The sequence below is a fragment of the Marmota flaviventris genome, chromosome 17 (assembly GCF_047511675.1).
Source record: "Marmota flaviventris isolate mMarFla1 chromosome 17, mMarFla1.hap1, whole genome shotgun sequence".
NCBI lineage: Eukaryota > Metazoa > Chordata > Mammalia > Rodentia > Sciuridae > Marmota > Marmota flaviventris.
In genome coordinates, this window is record NC_092514.1 from 37,549,344 (window position 1) to 37,572,391 (window position 23,048).

General features: G+C 41.9%; 1 protein-coding gene across 1 annotated transcript in view; it reads right to left on the reverse strand.

Annotated features, from left to right (window-relative positions):
• Positions 1–23,048, reverse strand: part of Myo1d (myosin ID) — a 310,288-nt gene that overhangs the window by 100,395 nt on the left and 186,845 nt on the right. The window contains exon 20 of the mRNA XM_027924185.2: positions 19,899–20,012. Within this exon, the coding sequence (XP_027779986.2) occupies positions 19,899–20,012 (114 nt within the window). The remainder of the gene's footprint in view (positions 1–19,898; positions 20,013–23,048) is intronic.

The following is a 23,048-nucleotide window of genomic DNA, read 5'->3' on the forward strand; positions in this document are numbered from 1 at the left end:
CTGTTAAGATCCTTTGTTACAACCTCAGATAGACTTAAAGCACTGCTTCAAAGAATCTTCCAGATAGATGAAAGGCGCTCTCAACATCTTCAGAGCATGACTTGCAAATTCTCTCCATCAAAACAGGGCTCAGCGGAGTCTGAAGAGCCTTGTCCACAGAGGAACTTGAGGAACAGGACGCCTTAATTTGCAGAGGGGTGTGTGTATGTGTCTCATCAAATAGAGATCATGAATCGATGCACAGCGAATCCATTCATATTTCAAAGGACTGGATTAAAGAGTTCAGATTGGACTGAAAGGAACTGAGATGTTACAAAATGCAAAGAGGCTTCTGGACTCCCAAGCTTCTGCAGGCAGGCAGCAGGCTACCAAGCCCACCTAGCTGCAGACACAGATGGCCAGTGACTGGGATATGCCTTCCATTACCACGCCCTCTCTAAATAGGGGTGTCTTTGGGAACATGCACCCTTAAATGTGGGGAAGACAACTTATCAGTTTAGTTCATAGGTCTTTGGATCAAAGAAACAACTTGAGCAATGGCACCTTGACTGAATTAGATGACAAGATCCCAGTCCTCAACCTTGAACCTGATACCATCAGAAGAAAAAGACTTTTGGGGTACCATACAGGGAATGAATGAATCTTAAACATCAGATAAATGTAAATTCTTTTCAATGCAAATACTTTAAATCAGAGGGTAGACTGAGGAGGATCTGAAGCATGTTTATATGGGTCTATGTCCCCTCCCTTTGAATCAGGGCCAACAATAAGATGCGTTTTTTTTTTTTGGTGCTGGGGATTGAACCCAGAGCCCTGTGCATGTGAGGCAAGCCCTCTACCAACTGTGCTATATCCCCAGCCCAATAAGATGCTTTTAACCAGTAAGGTGAAACAGAAACGAGGCTGTGTGACTTCAAGAATAGCCATAAAAGGCAGGTGATCCAATGGCCTCACGCAATAGGGTACTCTGCTTTGAGCCATAAGCAGCCCCATTAGAGGTCCACCTACTCTGAAGCCTCCACGTTTGAGGAAGCCGAGTGTCTCCCGTCTGCAGCTGCAGTCTCCACACCCACCCCCAGCCTGGGTGCCAACGGTTCCGATGAGTGGGCCTTCCAAAGATGCAGGCCCCCAGTCCTTGAGTCATCTCCAGCCTTGGGTCTCCCCAGCTGAGGCCTCAGATATTACAGAGCAGGCACAAGACACCTGCTTTGTCCTTCCTGAATACCTGATCTGAGAACCGTGGCCGTGATCACATGGTTGTGGTTGTAAATTGGGCATAGTTTATTATGCACTAAGAGTGACCAGAAAACAGAGAAAGCTTTTTATTTTTGGTGCTGGGGATTGAATCCAGAGCCTTGTGCATGATAAGCACAAGCATGTTTACCACTGAGCTGTGTCCCAACCCCAGTGGAAAAATCTTAATTTGTGAACACATCATGGAAAGGGTATATAGTTTGGGATAGCTAAAAGTTAATTCCTTTACAAACACATATCACTTTCAACAAAATCTTTGTTTTTATTTTAACACGTTGGATGGACATTTTAAAAAAACCCCTACATACACAGAGTATATATGTATGTATATTTATTTATGTATATGTGTGTGTGTACATATACACATACATACATATATGTGAAAATGTATATTTTGTGTGGAGGTCTTGTTGAGTTGCCCATGCTGGCCTCTAATTTGTGATCCTCCTGCCTCAGCCTCTCCAGTAGCTGCAATTATCGACTCATGCCACTGGGCCCTACTTGAAAACCTTATATTTTGAAAATGTTTTCTAGCTTCATAAAACAGAACAAAATTATTCTTTTATTTTAGGGATTCAGCATTACTGAGGCAAGCATTAATTAGTAAATGGACTAAAAATGATTCATCTTCAGGGCCTCTGGAGTTCACAGGCCATTCCTTGGCCCTGTATTCCAGAAATCATACTGATACATGTGAACCACATGACATATTAATGGTGAAATAAAACCTATTATATAAAATATGAGCCTCAAGCAATATTTAAAAAGTGTTCAAAATTAGGATAATTGACTTTATAAACAAGTACCCATTATAAGCCTTGTACTATTGATCAATATTATTCAGGTCAATGAAAATAATTGTAAACAACTGATTAAAGGGCTGAGTTTACATCATTGATTGACAAGGGCTTTCAACCTTTGATTTTAACAGCTTGATGAAGGCCACTCAGTCAAACTCTTCAGCAAGTTTCCAACACCAATCCATACTGCACTATATAAATAACGGCTCCATGCCCAGCTTTACTTTCTTTCAAATGTTCCACATCCTGACAAGGATCAAGGGCACCATCGAGAAGAATATTTACAATCCGGACAATGTCCCCATTGCAAATGAACTCTGTACTTTATGAAATTAAATACAAATTCCACCAGAGAGAGACACATGGGAAGCTGGGCCTGCCATAGCCTACCTCTGTGAATTTGAAGGCCCAAATCCTTTTTCCTTAGGTTGTTAAGTATCTCACTTGTAGCAAGCAAATTCAGAGTTTTCACATTTAGATTAAGCTTGTTCAAATTCCTTACTAAGACTGGTGAGTAGAATCCACTAGTTCATGGCCAGTTGTTCTCTTTTTTGCTGAAAATCTCAGATAGGCCCCTTGGAAGTCTCTTTCCTAGAATACCTGGCAGTCTGAGTAACGGGGTTTCTTTTGCAGCTCAGAGTTCAGTGTAAATCTCATGGAAAACTGAATTTTAATTCCAAAAGGACTACTCTGAGGAAATGGCTCAAGTAAGCACTTGCATGAGTTTTTAAAACCAAGCCATCCAGTGGAACTGAACTAGGTCTCCGGTGAGTCCCCGAACACTTCAGTCTTCATAGATTGCAACTATCAACATGCCTGCCAGTGGCAGACGGACTCCTTTTTAATTACTGCTTCAGATTTATTGTTGTGCACTTGGGAGCCAGATAATCAAATGCATCACAAGAGCACATGAAGCAAGACAAATGGCCCAACAGGGTGCTGCTGTAGAACAAACACACAGAGTTTGGTGCTTAACAGCTGCCACATCTATTTTGACTGTTCAGAAGGTATAAACATCCTTCTGCTTATATTCTGAGGGTGGTTCATTTGGGCTAATGGCTCCCAACCATGGCTGCACATTAGAATCACTGGGGACACTCTTTCCTCTGGGACTGGACTGGACATCTGTAGTTGGTAAAAGTCCCCTAAGTGATTCTAATCACTTAAAACCATTGATATAGGTGAAACTACTAAATAATTGGATTTTAGATAGTCAAATTATTATTTTACAAAGATAATTGTTATACTAATTGAATCTAGTTTTATATCTACTTTAAATTTATTTTTTACTCTCTCTTAAAATACCAGCTTAATTAAGTTGCTTCCCTTATTGGTCTTTTAATTGAATTTTTTTACCTTACAAATTAATAACCCTCTCAATGCAAAAAATATATTCACTCATCATTTTAGGTTCACTGTTTTTATCCTATATTTACCAAGAAACTGAATTTGTGTATACTAGCTCCTATTTTAAGTATGATGGGTGATTTTTTAAAAAATTGTATCCTGGTCATTTTGGGTATTATGTTATGAGACTAGATCTTTTTTATTTTTTTAAATTATTTTTAAATATTTATTTTTTAGGTGTAGATGGACACAACACAATGCCTTTATTTTTATGTAGTGCTGAGGATCGAACCTGGGTCCCGCCCTGCTAGGCGAGCGCTCTACCGCTGAGCCACAATCCCAGCCCGAGACTAGATCTTTTTTAAAAAAAATTTTTAAATTTGTTCTTTTTAGATATACATGACAGTAGAGTGTATTTTGACATATTATACATACATGGGTATGGAAGAATAACTTCCCATTCTTGTGGTTCTACATGATGTGGAGTTTCACTGGTGTGTGTTCATATATGAACATAGGAAAGTTACGGCTGATTCATTCTACTGTCTTTCCTATTCTCATCTCCTTTTCCTCCCTTCATTCCCCTTTGGCTAATCCAATGAACTTCTATCTCCCACCCCACCCCTTGTTGTACATTAGCATCTGCATATCAGAGAGAACATTTGGCCTTTGGTTTTTTTGGGATTAGTTTATTTCACTTAGCATGATAGAGACTGGGTCTTATTTAAATCTTGACTTAGCAGGCCTCTGTTAAAAAGGGGCCAGTAAGGGAAGGTAGCACCAATGCTACCCCTGCTGGATGGGAGTGTGAGATAAGGCCCCCTTGGGCCTCTTCTGGTGGAGAGTCTGTGAGTGCCTCACAGCCTCTGGGAGGGTTGGGAACCTAGCTCCTTAGCCTCCAATGGCAGATGAAGAGGGGGTGGGCCAAATGCCAGAATCCACATTGGTACTACTGGATATCTCCCAGCAGGGAGGGGTCTAGAAAAGGCATTCTTACTGTCAGGCAAGGTTGGAGAACAAGCCTTTGCTGATAGGAGCTAGGGATGCTTTTTTTTTTTTTTTTTTTTTTTTTTAACCCCTGGTGATTTCTTGGAGAAGTGTGTTTACTGTCAAAAGGGTTTCTGCTTTGCTAGGCTGCTGTTTCCTGGTCCTCTGACAAGAGAAAGCAAGTTTTTCTTCTCTTCTATTTTCTCCATTGGTATTTCTGGGTTGTGTGTTTCTGCAGCATGCAGTCCAGGATATGAGGGAGGCTACCCCCTGCTGCCCTGCTTGCCCTAAGGAGGTCCCCTGGTCTTCTTCCCTCCAGCTTTCAGAATCTTCTTGTGTTTGTTTCATAATGCAATGTCTAGGGCTTTATCCACATTTAGTGAGACAGACTGGCAGAGATTCACCTATTCTGTTTTGTTTGGAACTGGAACTCCCAACTCCTTATTTTAGATTAGGCATGCAAAAGGATTAGAAAATGGGCTTTTCCTTCAGCGATTTTATCATGTAGCTGAGGAGCCAGAAGGCACATGTCCCAGGGGCAGAAGGCAGGGACTTCAGGTCAGAAGAAGGGACCAGAAGTTTCCTTCTCTTTAAAATACTGCTAACTTCCAAAAGTGAGTACCAAGCACAGCCCTTCTTCTGGAACTCCAGATGGGTGCTCCTGTCTGTCTGGGAAAAGCACAACCAGGGGTCCCCAAAGGGCCTAATGGGACCCCATATTTGACCTGAACAAAATGAAATTCATCACCTCACCTTAACCACTATTTCCTCTTAGGCCTTTACTTCAACAAAGTGCAACCAGCCACACCATCTCCTAAGCTCAGAAGAGGAGATATGCGCCTCAATTTCCCCAACCTGTGAGTCCTCGACAGGGAGCAGTCCAGAGCTGTTAAAGGGCACAGTCTCAGGGCCAGACTTCCGGGCTGCCTTCCTGGCACCACCTCTGCCTAACTCTATGCCCCTGGGTAAGCCTTATCATGCTCCATGTCTCCGTTTCTCCTGCTTCAAATGGGGTAACTAGTACCACCTACTTCATAGGAATGATGACAAAGTTATCTAAGTTACTACATGTAGAAAATTAAACTAGTGCACATAGAAAACATTTTTTAAAAAAGTCAACTTGAGCTGGGTGTGGTGGCACTGTCTTGTAGTCCTAGCGACTCAGGGGGCTGAGGCAGGAGGAGCACAAGTTCAAGGCCAGCCTCAGCAACTTAGCAAGACTCTAAGCAATTTAGAGAGACCCTGTCTTAAAACAAAACAAAAAAATAAATAAAAAGAGCTGGGGATATGGCTCAATGGTAAAGCATCCCTGGGTCCAATTCCTAGTGCCACCAAAAATAAATAAACAAAAATAAATTAATTTAAATAAGGAACACTTCAGAAATTTCTTTTGTCTTCTCTCCATTTCTGGGGCTTCTATGTCCACTGGGATTATTCCAAAAGCTCTTGAGGTAGCATTTATTTCACCACCTCTTCCCATTTTAGTCCATTCATGGTACTGCTCTCAGGATTAGCTTCCTAAAAACAGGTCTCATTATGCTACTTATGCTACATTGTTACTTCGCTACTAACTATGTTACTCTGCATTGCCAAAAGCAGCAGGTCACACGCCCCTTCAAGAATTTGAAGAAAACTACCAGTGCAGAAAAACGTACAAGTGTTGGCACATACTTATGAATCCCTGAAATCTCCCCTTGTCCAGAAAAGTCATTTCCACCCCTTCTCTGTACCTTCTCAAAGTACTTCCTGTGTATCTTTGTTTTAGCATTTAATAAATTATACTTATTAATGATGGGTTCCTGTTGCTCAAGCCACTTAGTCCGTGGTTCTTGTTACAGGCAGCCCAAGCTGACCAAGACAGTCTCTGTCCTAGAATGTCCTCTAGTCGACTGTCTACAAGGCCACTCCATTCTATATTCTTCAGACCCCTAGGTGAAACCTGTTTGAGACTGAGCTCATTCCACTCTCTCTGCTTCTTTTCCTACATTTCCAATCCTGATCAGAAACTCTCGCCACCATCTACCCAGGGGTCTAGAAAGCAGCTTATGGGTTCAGTCTCTTTCCTCAATGCTCAAAGCCTGTTATCTGCTCTTGAATCCCCCCAGCTCCCCAACTTGCCTCTCATTCCTGACCTTGCTTGAGTTCAGATCCTTGTGACTCCTTAACAGGTTACTGCAGCAGTCTCTTGACAGTTTTTCCAGTCTCTAGTCTTGACCCCTCCAATTTATCCATCAACACCCATTTACTGAGCATCTACTGTATGGCAGGAAGTGTTCTGGGGATGAGAGTCTGACCCTTGGAGCCAGACTGTGAACAACTGTATGGTGAGATGGGAGGTGAGGAGTCCACGGAGAAGAATGGGTAGTGGGATCAAGGCATGGAGATAGATGGGCTGGAACTGGGGGTGTCATTCTAGACAACCTCTGCATGGTTACACTTGAGCAGAGATCTAAATGGAGGAAGTCACGCAGTTCCCCAGGAGGGGTGCACACCCACAGAACGAGCAGCAACAGGAAGGGCCTCGGAGGCTGACTTCATCCTACTCCTCTAATTTCGATGGCACAGGATGGCCAGTTTGCAAGGGGCTTTAGAGCAGCTTGCAGTTATTGAGCACTGCATTATGGGACAAGAACTAGGTCTGGACCTCACATGCATTATATCAGACTTACTTACATGCACCTCCTTTTAGGCTTCGACATTCCACAGAGGCGGGGCTGGGGAGGGTACCACTGTTAAAACAGGGCATGAATTCCACAACTGCCCATGTGCTTCCACACACCCTAACCCCTGTGTCCTCAGACCCCTCTGGGATGAGATTTCTCTTCTTTCCTTTACCAACCTGTAATGTAATGTGCCGCAGTCTGGCTGGGCACAAATGCCGCAGTCTGGCTGGGCACACAATCATGAGCCACCACACAGTTTGTAGATTCAAACAGCAACTCTTTATTCCCGAACTCACACCTGCCGTCTACAATCACGTTCTGGGGAAATCCACGTTCTCTGCCCAAATCACTCTCACTGGGCTTCTGTCTCCCCAAAAATACTGTCTGAATCCCGTGAGAACTCAAGGGGAACTCAGGCAGCAGGATACGCCCTATTCCCAGCAGGAATAATCTTAAACCTGGAACGCCCTAAACTGGAACGCCCTAAACCCAATTATCCTAAACCGGGAACACCCTAATCCGCCCTGGTCCTTGAGCAAGGTCACCTACATGCAATGTCACTGCAACATGGGGTACGCTGGCAAGGAAATTTTCATACCTACTTGGCTAATGGCTCCCAGCAGTAATGATATTCAAATGCAATATAGGATGCTTTTACAACTCCAGGAGCTTTGAGAAGGGCCATGAGGTGGAATGGCAAGGGCAGGAGGGGGCAGAGGAGGAAAGGGAGACGCTGGAGGCAGCTTCCCAAGAAGCAAAATGACTGCCCCCTCCGCAAGCCAGTGGAGGATCTTGACCTGGTCAGCTTTGCTGTTTCTACTGGACACTCTGCCATAATGGCACACTATTAAGATGTTTCTGTTTAGATACAATTCCAACAACATGAAAAATTTTAAATGTCTATTATTTAGAAAATTGGGTTCTCCCTGTAGAGCAGCAGGACATTGTTATAACAATTTTGTGTAAAGAATGTTATTGGACCTAGCCAATAACAAACTCACTCACTCCTTCACCTGATGCCTGTGAGTTCAGAACCAGGGTAGGCACCTCCCAGGGACTGGGATGGGGAGGAGAATCAAGTAAGAATGTATGCAGATGTCCATGACAAGGGATGAAAATCACTGAACAGCAAGGAGTTTCTCTTGCACTGCTCTGGTCTAAGGAAAACCTTCTGATGAGACTGTCCTCACACGTTAAAAAAACAATGGCCAATGACTATAAGATGATTTGATTTTTGATACAGACCGTGAAATCATGAGGCTTTCTAGGGAAAAACAAACAAACAAACAAACAAACACATCTTCCCTCTCTCCCTATGTCTTAGTTAATTTAGACTGCTGTTACAAATAACAAACTATGTGGTTTATAAACACCAGAAATGTATTTCTCATAGTTTTGGACATTTATCCAAGATCAGGGTGCCAGGAGGGTGCAAGAGGGCTCTCCTGGAGACTCTGGTATAAGATTCCTAATCCCATTCAAGACTGTCAGCTTGGGGCTTAGGATCTCAATGTAAGAATTTTGGAGGGACACGTTCAGACCACAGTGCGTCTTACAATGATCATGATATGGTAGGATTAAATCATCTAATAAATGTCTGGCATTAGGTACACGACCAATGTTGACTTTGTTATCTTTTTCTTTAACACAAGATTTTAGTTTCACGGGTTGTTCTTCATTAAAACTTGCAGCAGGCAGCAGGGGTTGGGTGCTAAGCCAAAAAGATGGGGAGGTGAAACCCAGCTCCACTCCCACGAGCTGCGGCCTTGGGTGGGTTGCTTCACCTTTCTGAGCAGCAGCTTCCAAGAGGCATCGAGATGCAGCACCTCCGAGGCTGCCAGGGTGTCAATGTGAGGCAGACACTGTGCTGCCCTGCCACTGCGCTCTCTGCCTCTCCCATGGGTCTGCGAGACCACATGGTGTACGCCTGAGCTACTGGTGTCCACCAAGTGCATAGCACAGAGAAGCTGCTCAAGAATATTTAAAGCACAGGAGAGGGCTCTGACAGGGCAGATGGACAAGAAGCCTATTACTGCCTCTGCCCAGAGGCATCTATTTTTGCACATGCAGAGATCAGTTTGCATGTTCATCTCTGTATAGGGCTTTGTTTTAAAAGGATGTTGCTTCTAGCAATCTGATAAACAAGATGGTATTGTATTTATTCCCTTATTCTTTGGTGTGTGTCTTTAACAAGATAGCTTTGTAAAGGAATCATAAATTGGCCCTAATGATTGTTGCTTCCAGACATGGCTTTGACACATCTTTTAAATTTGAAATCAAATGCCAAGCAACATATTGGTGAAAATGGGCCCTACCTTGTGTCTATAGGCACAACATTTGACATTATTATTGGCTTGGTTTTGCTACTGTTTATCATAAGCATTGGCCTCTAACCAGGATGACAGAAGGCATTTACTTCTGAACAGGAGTCAGGAAAACAATGGATAGGGGAGGTCTGAAACTTTGACTTCTTTCTTTATTGTTAACAATAACAAAAGAAAATAAAGGAGAGAACATGGCTTAGATGTCACATAGGTATTTAAAATAACATGGCTCACTCAAAATCCAAGGATAAAATCAGTGAATGCTAAAAAAGGATAAGGAGAGTACAAAGATTGTTTCGCTGCCAAAGCCATCAGAGTTAAAAAAAAATCTTGAAAAATTAAACTGAAACCTTAACATCTGTATTTTTCCAAATTTCTTTGAAATATAGACATCATTCCCCCCACTCCCCCCACAAGAACAGGGTTTTCCTATTTCATTCATAGGTGCTTTCTTTACTACCAAGCTACATCCCCAGTCTCTATTAAAAGTAGAAAAAAAATTAGAGTATTGCTTAGTTGCCCAGACTGGCCTTGAACAAGTGATCCTCCTATCTTAGCTTCCAGAGTAGAGGGTGTTACAGGTGAGTATCACCGCACCCAACTCAATATCTAATTTTGCTAAGCAACGTTCTTTGTCATCACAGGCAGAAAATATAAACATTTGCACAAGATGTTCAAAATAATACAGCTCCCAGGACCTGCCAAGAATTAATTAGGAAGGTAAAATTTATTACCTAAATAAATAAATAAAACCTGAGTGCCACTCAGGGCCCGACAGTAAGGGATTGTACGGTTTCTATTAAAGAGGACTAATAAATACCGTTTAAAGGCTTGAGGGAGGGCCGAGAGGGGAGAAGGGGAGCACAGCACGCCCGCTCAGGCGGTGCCAGACGTCAGCTGACTGCCTCGGTTGGGTTGCCATGGAAACGCCTTCCCCTGGGATGCTGCCAGGAGGGGAGGGTGCTCTAGAAATGGTCGTGGGGAGGCGCGGATGGATTTCAGCAGGGCTCACCCCGGTACACATTACAAGGACAATCCATCTTCACGCGGAGCATCTTTCTGGCCAGTCATGTCAAGTGGAATAATAAAGCTGGAAGCCTGGCATAATCACGATCCCTTCGCCCCTCCGAAACGGCACATGGGTTCAGATAATTGTCTTTCCTCTCCCCCTTGCTAGCTTTGTGTTTTCCACAGAACTGAAGGAGGATGTGGGTAATTAACTGGCGGCTTCCTTAGCCATCAAGCTCACAATGATAAAAAGGGACTATATCAAAACTGCATTAATGGGCAGAGTCCAACGTCCCTCACACCAGCCCATCAGGCAAAACCAACACACTGGTGACAAAGGAAGGGTAAGGATCCCAGCTGAGGCCGTTTACACAGTCTCCCTCAAAAGCAGAGAGCAGATTTTATGTTTATGCAAATTAAACTCAAATCTTGGCACGCGCTCAGCGAGCACTGATTTGGGTGCGCCGATGTCCACAGGAACCCCAGGGGCGCAAGTGCACCTGCTCAAGCGACTTCCTCAGCTGCAGGCAGCAATCTTCTCCCCAACTTAGGGTGATCTCTAGGATGATTCCCAGAGTCAGAAAGGTTGTGATCGAAGTACAGTCCCAGGGCTAATTATGCTGGTAACTTGTCGCCTTTGTTCTCCAGACCAAGCCCCAGTAACCGTGTCTCTCAGCTTTACAAACATTCAAATTTTGGCCCACTGCCCCCTGGGAAAATTTTAACCTTTGGTAACAAATGTATCAGAACTAATGCTTTAATTTGATATTGCAATTTATAAATACAGTGTAGAGAGTGACTCAAAGGGGAAGATACTAATTTGACAGTAACACAGATCCCAGCTGGCTGAAACCCTAACCTGTGTATGTAGTATCTGTACATAGTAAGTCACTCAGCTACTAAAGGAGTCTCCTGTAACTTGAATATTTCATTCTCAGATTGCTGTTCACTTTTATTTGACCATGGCATTTGTGAGGACAATATTTACTGAAAATATTCTTGAAAGCCTGCCATGATTTCCTATTTTTATCTTGTTTATGGAAAGCGACTGGAACCATCATTAAATGATAAATTGATCGGATAATTCTTGCTAATAGGAGGGGGGGAGGTGTCAAATTTATCTTTTTAATTATATTTGCTTAGGTTTACATAAAGATCAGTCTTTTCTCTCCAAAGCACAAGCCAATAGAGGATGGAGAGATGGTTCTTACAGTTAAAAGACTGAGACCTACTATGTACTGAGACATATTATTAGATAATATAAAAATACCTATTAAAACTTATATGGACACAAATTTTCATATCAGTTGGGTAAATATCTAGGGGCACAACTGCTAGGTTATATGACAGAAATAAAACAAAAAAGGGTTGGGGATATAGCTCGGTGGTAGAGTGCTTGCGTGACATGCACAAGCCCCAGGTTTGTCCGCAGGACCTCAAACAACAACTACAACTACAACAACAAAAAAACAAACGCACAATATGAAATACTGGTGAGTCTGTGAAGCAATAGGAACAGCCACTTTGGAAGGCAATGAGCAGTTTTTACAAAGCTAAATACAGTCTTATCACATGGCCTAGCAATTGAGCCCCTAGGTATTTACCCAACTGATTTGAAAACTTGTGTCCATATACAAATCCTGTGTGCAGCAGTAGTGCACACCTGTAATCCCAACCACGGGACGCTGAGGCAAGAGGATTGCAAGTTCAAGGCCAGCCTCTGCAAAAGTGAAGCTTTAAGCAACTCAGTGAGACCTGTCTTCAAATAAAATACAAAATAGGCTGAGGATGTGGTTCAGTGATTGAGTGCCCCTGAATTCAATCCCTGATACCCACCCCCAAAAAAAAATCCTGCATGCAAATGTTTATGGTATCTTTAGTCATAATTGTCCCAAACTGGAAGCAACCAAGATGCCCTTCCACAGTGATTGATAAACTATGATACCACCATATAATGGAACACTATTCATTGATTAAAAAACATGAGCTATCAACCATAGAGAGACTTGGAGGAGCCTTAAAAGTGTATTACTGAGAGAAGTTGATCTGAAAAGGCTATATACTACATAATGCTGGTGATATGACATTCTAGAAAAGGCACAACTTATAGAGATAGGAAAATGATCAGTGGTTCTTAGGGGTTGGGGGAATGAGGGGAAAGAAGAATAGATTATGCACAGGGGATTTTAAAAGAAGTACCACCATTCTGTATGATATGATAACTGTAGACACGTGATGTTGTTTGTCAAAACCCCCAGAACTTTATGGTATAAAGAGTGAACTTCGAGGCTGGGGTTGTGGCTCAGCGATAGAGCACCCACCCAGAATGTGTGACGCCCTGGGTTCCATCCTCAGCACCACACAAAAATAAATAAAATAAAGGTATTGTGTGCAACTACAACTGAAAAATAAATATTAAAAAAAGAGTGAACTTCAATGTGGGGAACCTAAAAAAATACTACTAATAAAGGAGGTTGGGAGATTCCAGGAGGGAATGCAGAATGTGACAAGAGAATGTATGTTAAAAGGTAGAAACAACCCCCTAGAGAGGGTGGGAGGGAAAGGTGCTGCTGGGTAACTTTGGAAGTGCCTGCAGCAGTGTGCTCTGGCTGAAGGGGCACAGTCTAATGCTGCTACCTGTGCATGCTAAGTGAACCACCAGGTAAACGGAGTGGATGGTGGGAGCCAATGTGGACTGGGGATTTGGAGATAAGCAAGAAGAGGCAGCTAGAATGACCCATGTGGTAATGAACAGGAGATTATCAGTGTAAATGCAGGTCTACTTAATATAGGTATAACCACATGTAAAATATTTATAAATGTGTGTATATACACAGATTTTGTATACACATACATACAAACACAGAATTTGAATATATATACACATATATTTTTGTGCTGTACCAGCTGAGGGGGTCTCAAAGAGATGAAACCCCAGTAGCAAAAAGCACAGTGCTCAGATTCTGGGTTTCAAATACCTTCTCTAATAAAAGGAAGCAGGGCTCCTTGAAGAAATGGCTCACTCCAGGACCGTGACAGGAAATATACAAGATGGGTTCTCAGCGATCTTGTAGTGCCAGAAAGTCAGGAAGAACTCAAGGAACAAATAAAAACAATTCCACATTCAGGCATGTTAAAGGAGCACAGGAGTCAACTGCAAGAACTTCCAATGCCCCAAACTGGAACAACTTGATCAACAAAATAAACAAGGTAGTACTAGCTTATAACTCAAAGTATAAAATAAATATTTGTGAACACACACCTCATAAATTTCCATTTCTGTGGTAATTAAAAAGAATGCTACCAGCTGGGTGCAGTGGCACACGCCTGTAATTCCTTCAGGAGGCTCAGGCAGGAGGATTCCAAGTTCAAGGCCAGCCTCAGCAATTTAGCAAAGCCCTAAGCAACTTAGTGAGGCTGTCTTGAGATTAAATAAATAAGTACATAAGTCACTCTTAACATAAAATTGTAATCTTTAGTGTATTTTCAAAAATTACATTTAAGAATGAAGGCAGTTATGCCATCAACTAAAAGAGTTAGAGAAAGAACAATCTAAAGAATTGAGAAGAAAAAAAAATAAGAGCAGAGGGGAAAGAAAAGATAACAAAATCAATAACACAGACTCTAGCAAAACTCATCTTTGGAGAAATGGGGAAAACTATATATGGTCCATATTAGGAACATACAGAGTGACAGAATAACTACAGGTACAACTGGGGCTCTTCACGCACGTCCTCCCGAAGGTCACCACGTGTCAGCAGGCCGTCCTCCCCTAAGTCAAGTCCCCGCTGCAGTTACGGCTGCTAGCCCTAGGAACAGCCAAGGCTGCTTCCCTGCCCGAGGGTGTGTGGGCAGCTTTCTTTGGGAGATCTGAGAACCAACTCTGCGATCACGTTCCCTGGGCTGTATGTCCAGACCTCCTCCGGGCTCCACCCTTTGCCTCATCTGCTTTGCTTTCCTCTTTGTTGCTCCTCCATCAATAGCGTTGTTCTTCCTCCTCCTTCTCCCCTTTTTTTTGAGGATTAACAAGATACTGCAGTGCACAGACCCCGGGAGACAGCCTGCACCACCACCAGATCCAGCTCCTGAACCTTTCCAGCCCTGGCGGGCTCTTCTCTCCCTGCTCAAGCCTGTGTCTTTCCTGCTCCTTCTGCCTGAAGTGCTTTCCCACCAAGTAAACAGTTCATTGCTAAGCTCCTTTGTCTCTGCCTAAATGTTCACTTCTCAGGGAGGCCCAATCCCCCTACATAAGATTATAACACTGTACACATTCTGCATCTTCTTTCCTGATTTGACTTTTCACCTTATCATCTTCTTTGGACTGTGTGTGTGTGTACATATACGTACATACAAATAAATACACACACACATCATAGATTTGCTTTCCCCTGTTGGAATGTAAACTCCATGAGGGCAGCAATTGTGACTGTTTTGCCACCTCTATGTCCCTCATACCTATGTGGCTGGCATATAATGAGCACTCAGTAATCATGTGAATGAACAGTGTAGTTATTGAAAGTGTGATTAGACAATGGTGTAAAGCTGCTTAAAGTCCCAAAGGAAGGAAGGTAATTTTCTAGCAGGTGTAACTTAAAAACACTCCCTTCCTCTGAGAAGTGTCTGTTCAGTTCCTTGGCTCATTTATTGATTGGGTTATTTGTTTTTTTTTTTTTTTGGTGTTTAAATTTTTGAGTTCTTTATATATACTAGAGATTAGTGCTCTATCTGATGTGCGTGCGGTAAAAATTTGCTCCCAAAATGTAGGCTCTCTATTCACTTCACTGATTGTTTCTTTTGCTGAGAAGAAGCTTTTTAGTTTGAAATCCATCCCATTTATTGATTTTTATTTTAATTCTTGTGCTATAGAAGTCTTATTAAGGAAGCTGGGGCCCCATTATGGATCAGCCTCCTTATATCAGAGAAAACATTCAGCATTTGTTTTTTTGGGATTGACTAACTTCACTTAGTATATTATCTAACTCCATCCATTTACCTGCAAATGCCAAGATTTTATTCTTTTAATGTTGAATAATTCCCTTATGTATATATGCTACATTTTTTTATCCATTCATCTACTGAAGGGCTAGGTTGGTTCTATAGTTTAGCTATTGTGAATTGTGCTGCTATAAACATTGATGTGGCTGTATCCCTGTAGTATGCTGTTTTTAAGTTCTTTGGGTATAGACCGAGGAGTGGGATAGCTGGGTCAAATGGTGGTTCCATTCCCAGTTTTCCAAGGAATCTCCATACTGCTTTCCATATTGGCTGCACCAATTTGCAGTCCCACCAGCAATGTAGGGTTGTGCCTTTTTCCCCACATCCTCGCCAACACTTATTGTTGTTTGTGTTTTTAATAGCTGCCATTCTGACTGGAGTGAGATGAAATCTTAGAGTAGCTTTGATTTTCATTTCTCTAATTGCTAGAGATGTTGTACATTTTTTCATATATTTGTTAAGCATGGGATGATTAGATGAACTCTAGATAGGGCAAAGGGGTGGAAGGGGAAGGGAGGGGGGATGGGGATAGAAAAAAGATGGTAGAATGAGATAGACATCATTACCATAAGTACATGTATAAAGATACAAATGGTGTGACTGTACTTTGTGTATAATCAGAGATATGAAAAATTGTGCTCTATATGTGTACTATGAATTGCAATGCATTCTGCTGTCATATATAACAAATTAGAATGAAAAAAGAATAGGGGGCTGGGGTTGTGGCTCGGTGGTAGAGCACTTGACTAGCATGTGTGAGGCACTGGGTTTGATTCTTAGTACCACATATAAATAAATGAATAAAATAAAGGTCCATCAATATCTAAAACAATATTTTTAAAAAAGAATAATTCAACTAATAAAACAAAACAAACAACAACAGCAAAAAACCACTCCCTCCCACCCACCTTCTATTGGAAGTCCTTTAAATCTCTGTTCATTACAACTCAAGATCAGGCACCAGAGGCTGCAGGACACAAGTGCCAGAGGGGCTGCAGTTGGTTCCACATCTCAGGGTGGGGCAAAGGCAGCTCTCCTCAGCAGGGACGAAGCAGTGACAAACTACCTCTGGTGACCTGTGGGGGACAGCTGATATGTCCATTAAAGTTGAGCAGCTGGGGCACTTACTTGCTGCTGATTACAGAAGCTCAATGAGTAAGGAGATACAAGAATAGTGGAACTCACTAGGTATTTTTATGGCGCGCTAGGAAAGCAATAGTCCTATGTTGCCTGGCTGGAGGCAGTAAAGAAAGTAGAGGGAACCACCCATGCTGGGAACTCTTGGCACAATTTTAGGTCCCTGTTTGACTGGGATCCTGACAACTGGAATGGAGGTGGCTGGCAAGAGTCCAGGAAGTTAAAAATGCCTGATGAATCTGCCTATTTGAAGCACTTTGCTCCCAGTATTCCTTTCCCCTAGGGAAACCTAACAACCCACCCCAATAGTCAGCATGATCTGTGACCAAGATTCAAATGTGGCTCAGGCCTTGGGATGACAATCAAAACTAGTAGAGGAAGATGATCAGTTAGGCCCAAAATGAATTATAGGAATTATCCATGTCATACTAGAAAAAGTCAGGAAAGGCTACGCATAGATTTGCAAGTGTTTGACAAGGAACAAAAGTACAGATTTGGATCACGCAGAACCAGTTGCTATGGTGAGGCTTCATCTGAAACTCGGTGTATGATGCGCTACTGCAGGATGAACGGTGAATGGCTGGCTGGAGCGGCTGATTCCAACCTGAGCCCAGGGCTGACCTGTGCTGTCTGGCAAGAAAGAGGTGATGGCTAATGGAAAGACAAAGACGCAGAGACAGAAAGAGCAACTGAGAGGCTACAGGATAACATGCTCCTGCAGAGCTGCCTTGAAACCTGAATGGCCACCCTTCCTGGGTTTCCAGGAGATTCTAAACATGGCATCCTCCCATCATTCATGACCTTATGGATCTGAAGGGAAATTAGAGCTGATTAGCACATTAAAAGAGAGATGAGAAAATGGAGGACCACAGGAATCCTGCTTTTTATTGTTTCCTTTGGTGATTCTTTTCCTCACTATTTAACTGGATATTCTTGAATAATCTGCCCCCCTTCTCCCTCGAGATTAATAATTTCTGCCTCAAATTGTAAGTGATCTGCTCTTACATTTTAATCCTAAGTGAATTCCTTTCTACTCTATAGTATCAGAATTCCAATTATGTATGGAACGAATACTTGTCAGTTTTACCCATTATGAAACTCAGCTTGCAAACTTGAAATTGCTTTCCTCCTCCCCTCCCAGCCTCTCCAGCACCATTATTATTATTATCATTTTTTCCTTTTGGTACCAGGAATTGAACTCAAGGACACTCAACCACTGAGCCACATCCCCAGCCCTTTTGTGTGCTTTATTTAGAGACAGGGTTTTACTGAGTTGTTTAGGGCCTTGCTAAGCTGCTGAGGCTGGCTTTGAACTTGTGATCCTCTTGCCTCAGCTTCTTGAGCTGCTGGGATTTCAGCTGTGTGTCACTGTGCCTGGCCTTAAAAGGTTCTTTATCTTAAACTTTGTTTTTAATTTGAAATTATTTCAATTGTGTAGAAAAGTCTAAAGAACAATATAATAAACATCCATGTCCCTATCATTCAGACTTAATGTTTTGCCGTATTTGCTTCAGCTTAAAAAAAAAATACAGAAACAGTTAGAAGTCCCCTCTCCCATCCAAATCACTCCCTCCTTGGAACTTGCCACTCTTCTGACATTAGTTCCTTCCAGAAGCAGACCCTAAGGAGCCAGCCGATGAGTTTGAGAGGCTGATATGGGAAGTGCAGGGACAGTGACAAGGGAAAGGGAGGTGGCTCAGGGAGCCGAGGACATGGGCTTTGGGCTGCTGCAGGGCAGCTCTGGGGAATCATCTTGGCCAGTGAGTATGGAGCGGGGGCATCACACTCCTGCCCTGACTCACTGCGTGGCTGGGCACCCAGCCTTTCTGTGGGAGGGCAGCTTGGGTGCTGGCCGAGGGTTGCCTTCTACAAAGACATTGGGCTGCTGGAAATCAGGCTGCATGCACAAAAATGGCACAGGAATATGAAGGAGGGTGACGGAGCTCTGAGAGCACTTGCATCAAAGTGCCCTATCCCACCAACACCACATTTACTAGAGTAGTTAAGTATTATTTTAATGATATTTTATGTTATTAGTGTAATTAGAGATAGTGATGATGACGATAGTGGTTGTGACAGGAAACAGTGACTATTAGAACAAACCAGTCAAGGTGAAAAAGGAAGATAATTTTGGAAAATAATTTGAGTTCAAAATATTGTTCAACTATTCATTGAATTTATATCATGTGCCTGATGGATTTCTTCCTAACAGAAATGCAGGGAAAATAAATAAAACTCATACCACAATTTATTTTTCTTTGACTTCACACTTCATTAGACACAATATGGGTTGTTTCCCTCGCCCTCCTCCATCTCCCGCCCTGAGACTGCAGGTTATTGGGCTTACCCAGGGTTGGACTGTAAGAATACAGTCTTTGCCAAGAAGACTACACACAGTCAAGCACCTCGCAAAGTCATCTTATTCTTGGCTGCAACCCCCTGGCCGCCTATTAACAAGGAGCAGGGTGCATGTGGGAAGGGTTGAGAGGGTGACACAACAAGGGCGTGTCCCAGACCCCCACCAGGGCCTTCTGTCATTCAGCACAGCCAGGAATAGTTTGACTTCTTTGTTTCTTATGACCAAAGGACCCCTGGTATACCAAAATAAAACTACAGAACAGTAATGTTTCCTGTTCCCTTTTGCAGAGATCAAAGGAATTTAAAATGCTCTCCATACACTCTTTATAGATCTTAGCACTGGACAAACCGACTTCCTCTGTTAAACTAGAAGACAGAGAAATCACCTGACACACAAACAGACCCAGGAGTCCTGTAGAATCTTTCTGAAGAACCAGAATAGTTACGAAAACAACGAACCCAACAATCTCATACTGAGATTCAAGGCAAAAATTCCATGTTCAGATAAAAAATGATTTCAGAATTTGAAAACCCTCAGGATACAGTGAACAATAGTGGGTTTGGACCAGAGATCTCACAATCGGCAAACAGGGGCATGTAAACTATATTGGTGAGAACTTTCAGAAGCTAGCTGCTTATGTTTTATATTTTAAAGAGCAGTAATATTTTCACAAAGTAATTCCCTGTTGTTTTTCTATTTGATTCCATTTCCATAAAAAAACAAGCCTTTTAAAAATAAGAAAACATATTATGCACCAGCACAATCAAGCAGTAAGTAGAAATAGTAATAAAGATCCGGCAGATCCATAGTCCTTACACTTTTTATAAAATGCCTTTGTTAATCCACTGGGAACTTTGGATCATGCCTATGGAAAATTGAGCATTTGTCTAAAATGCAAGATTGGAGTAAAATGTCAGGAACACAAAGGCAACGGCTCCCTGGGGCTCCAGAGAGCAGAGGGGGCAGTCTGGGGGCCTACCGGTGGCCCATGAGCACCAGCGTGGAGAGAGCACAGAGTACTTACATTGTATAGAGGGATAGTCTTCATCACCTTGTACTGTTTAGTGGGATCCATTTTATACAGGTGACGGTCAGTGACAAAAATGGCTCGGTCTTCCACCTTACTAAATCGATTCACCTGTAAGAAAACAAACCAATACAGCATAGTATGTCACCAAGAATCAAATCAAGCTATCTGTGTGGAAACGTCAAGGGGCAGAGGTGACTAACCGTGAAGACAAACCCTTTAACAGATGGGTATCATGTGTGGCCATTCCACGGGATGCAACAGGGAACGCAAAAGAGTGGCAGTTTCTAGATGCATGGAATTTAGCAACTGAAGATTTACAGTGTAACAGGGAAAACAAGAGAAACACAGAATTCAAAGACTAAAATATGTAAACCCAGATACCATCAACAAGGTGAAAAAACAAACCCACGCAAGTAGAGAAAATTTTTGCAAATCGTTTAACTGATAAGGGACTTCTATGTAGAATAAACAAAAAGCAAATATAGTCCAATAATTAGAAGACAGCCCAATTTATATAAAGCAATGACATGAAGCCCTTGGTTATAATATGAAGTGGAGACCAGTATAAGGGGGTAAGATGAATAAGAAACTAATAAGTGAAAATAAATTCATATGATAATATAAAGAAAATAAAATTAGATAATGAGATTGGGAGAAAATATACATGTATGAGTATATATATATATGGGTTCTTCTGTAGGGTGCTAGGTTATTAGATAGAGGGTCAGCGAATGCCCCCATCTGCAGGCAAATATTTTCCTAAGAGATGAAACTAACCACAGAACATTTTAACTTCTTTCAATCTTAGACTAAGCAGTAGTATTTTAAATGAGGTACCTAGCACTAAAAATGCCACGTAATAACACTGAAATGCCAAGTTTCTCAGTGACTAGAAGGAAAAGCAAACAAAACAAAATCAGACAAAAACAAATAGCCCTCCCCTAGCTGACCAGGAGGCGGAGCTGTGGTGTAGCATCCCCTGCCCTCCTCCTAAATCCTTACTTCCAAGATGCCAACAAGGAAGTTGGAGATTGACTTGAAAACACAGAGCACTACAGCGAGAACTCGGCTGACTGAATTAGGATGGCAGGATGCTGACTGAATTAGGATGGCAGGATGGGACGCGCAGGGTTTACTGATAGGAGAAGGACAGAGTGAACAGGAATTCAAATCTGAGTTTGAGGTATAGTCAATCTTTCTCTCTGCCTTATAGTTTTAGAAATCAGCCAATTCTCTAAACACTCCCTTTATAACCAGAGCATATTTTCCAGTCAATTTGACAAAAAAAAAAAAAAAAAAAAAAAAAATGGTGTCTGTAATTAAGAGTAAAATAGAGTCTAGGTGGTAAATTGTTATGGCTCTTGGTAAACAGCCTCACACAGCCTCCATTTTTGCCATAACAGAGGATGGGCGCTTCTTGAAAGCCTTGCAATGAGGCAAGGTAGAGCACTGCCGGGCTGCTTGGCACCACACGGGCCTTGTGTGGGACTCTCCAAAAAGGAAGGGTTCCATGGCCCACTTGGTTTGAGAAACAATTGTTCAGCAAGGTTTTCTTAATCACAACCAAGGCCACCACAAGGATAATTCATTACCTAGGCACATATTAAGTGCTCTGAGAATTCTGCGTTTAAACAGCAGTTTAACCCAGTGTTTCCAAATTGCATTTACCCACGTTGGAGAACACTGATCCTCATCTGCAGTGGAATATGTAGAATAGAGAATATCTAAAATAGAATCTGAACAATAAGCAAAAGGTATGCTCCTCATCTTTTGTGGAATCATATTGAGAAATATGTGAATGTGATGCAAAAGAATATGATTAAAAAAACCCTGCTGCATAATTTCACAAGGTCATTCCAGGGTCAAACCAAAAAGGCCATGTTTCCTTTTCCATGATATGTCCAAGAATTAATCTGAAAAGCATTAACAGAACCTCACAGGCAACAACTGTATCAAAGTTCTGTTAAGAAAGATTATATATATATATAATTTTTAAAAATATTTTTAAAGTTGTTGATGGGCCTTTATTTTATTTGCTTATTTATATGTGGTGCTGGGAATCGGAACACAGTGCCTCAGACGTACAAGGCAAGCGTTCTACTGCTGAGCTACAACTCCAGCTCCAAGATTGTATTTTTTATATGCAGAAAATATAATTTCTAAAAAGGACACATTTATCTTCCATTTCAGCAACTTAAATCATCCTTACAGCATGACTCTAGTGAAGGGCATTGTATAACAATGTAAAAGCTTTAAGTCTCACAACTTAGCTGTACCAAAACAGCAAAGAGAATTACTCCACATACATATGTGAATTCCAAACTTAGGACAAGTATGGCACAGGAACACTGTTTTTATACCACTTAAATCATAAAGTAATAGAAAAAGAGGTCCAAAGACTCAGTACTAAAAGATCTCATATTGTTTCTTCTATCCAAAGCTAAAACCATCGACCCAAGGAAAAAACATCTCTAACATCCTGCTTTTTTCTAAACACTTCAAGTGATCTGTTTATAGGTTTACTTAGTACCCCAGGGGCCAGAGAGAATGCTTCCCTGGAGAGTCAGACCAGAGAGGACACATACCCAGAGAGTATGGGTGAGAGAAGCTATTTGCCAAAGTCTCTCACCTTAAAGGAGGTTTTATAACTCCAGTTAATGGAAAGTGGCTGTTTCAAAAAGAAAGTATAAAGAAGAGGGCTCTGCTGAAGTCATATTGAGCTTGCCTTGGTGTATCTTTGGGATTGAAGAGCTCTAAAGAGGACATTATCTAAGCTACACTGTGAAGAAAGAGTATTTTGTATTGAACTTAGCAATTCAAGAACATGACAAAACATTTTCATTTTCAGTTTTTATCCAGCAGAACCCAGGATAAAATTGTCAGACATTAAGCTGTCCTTGCTGGAAGGAGACACATTAGGCTTTTCTGGGGTGAAATACCTAATTTTCAAAACTGTCCAACTCTCTTTGATCAATTGTTCTGATTATTATTTTGACTGCCTGGAGATCTTGATACTAGAAAAGATGTATGCTAGATACTGGCTATAAGGACTCACTAAAATGGTACACTCCTTGGTTAACATTCACAAACTGGCATCATGTCTTATATTTTTCATGTGGGTGTGTGAATCTTGTTGGCAAAAGT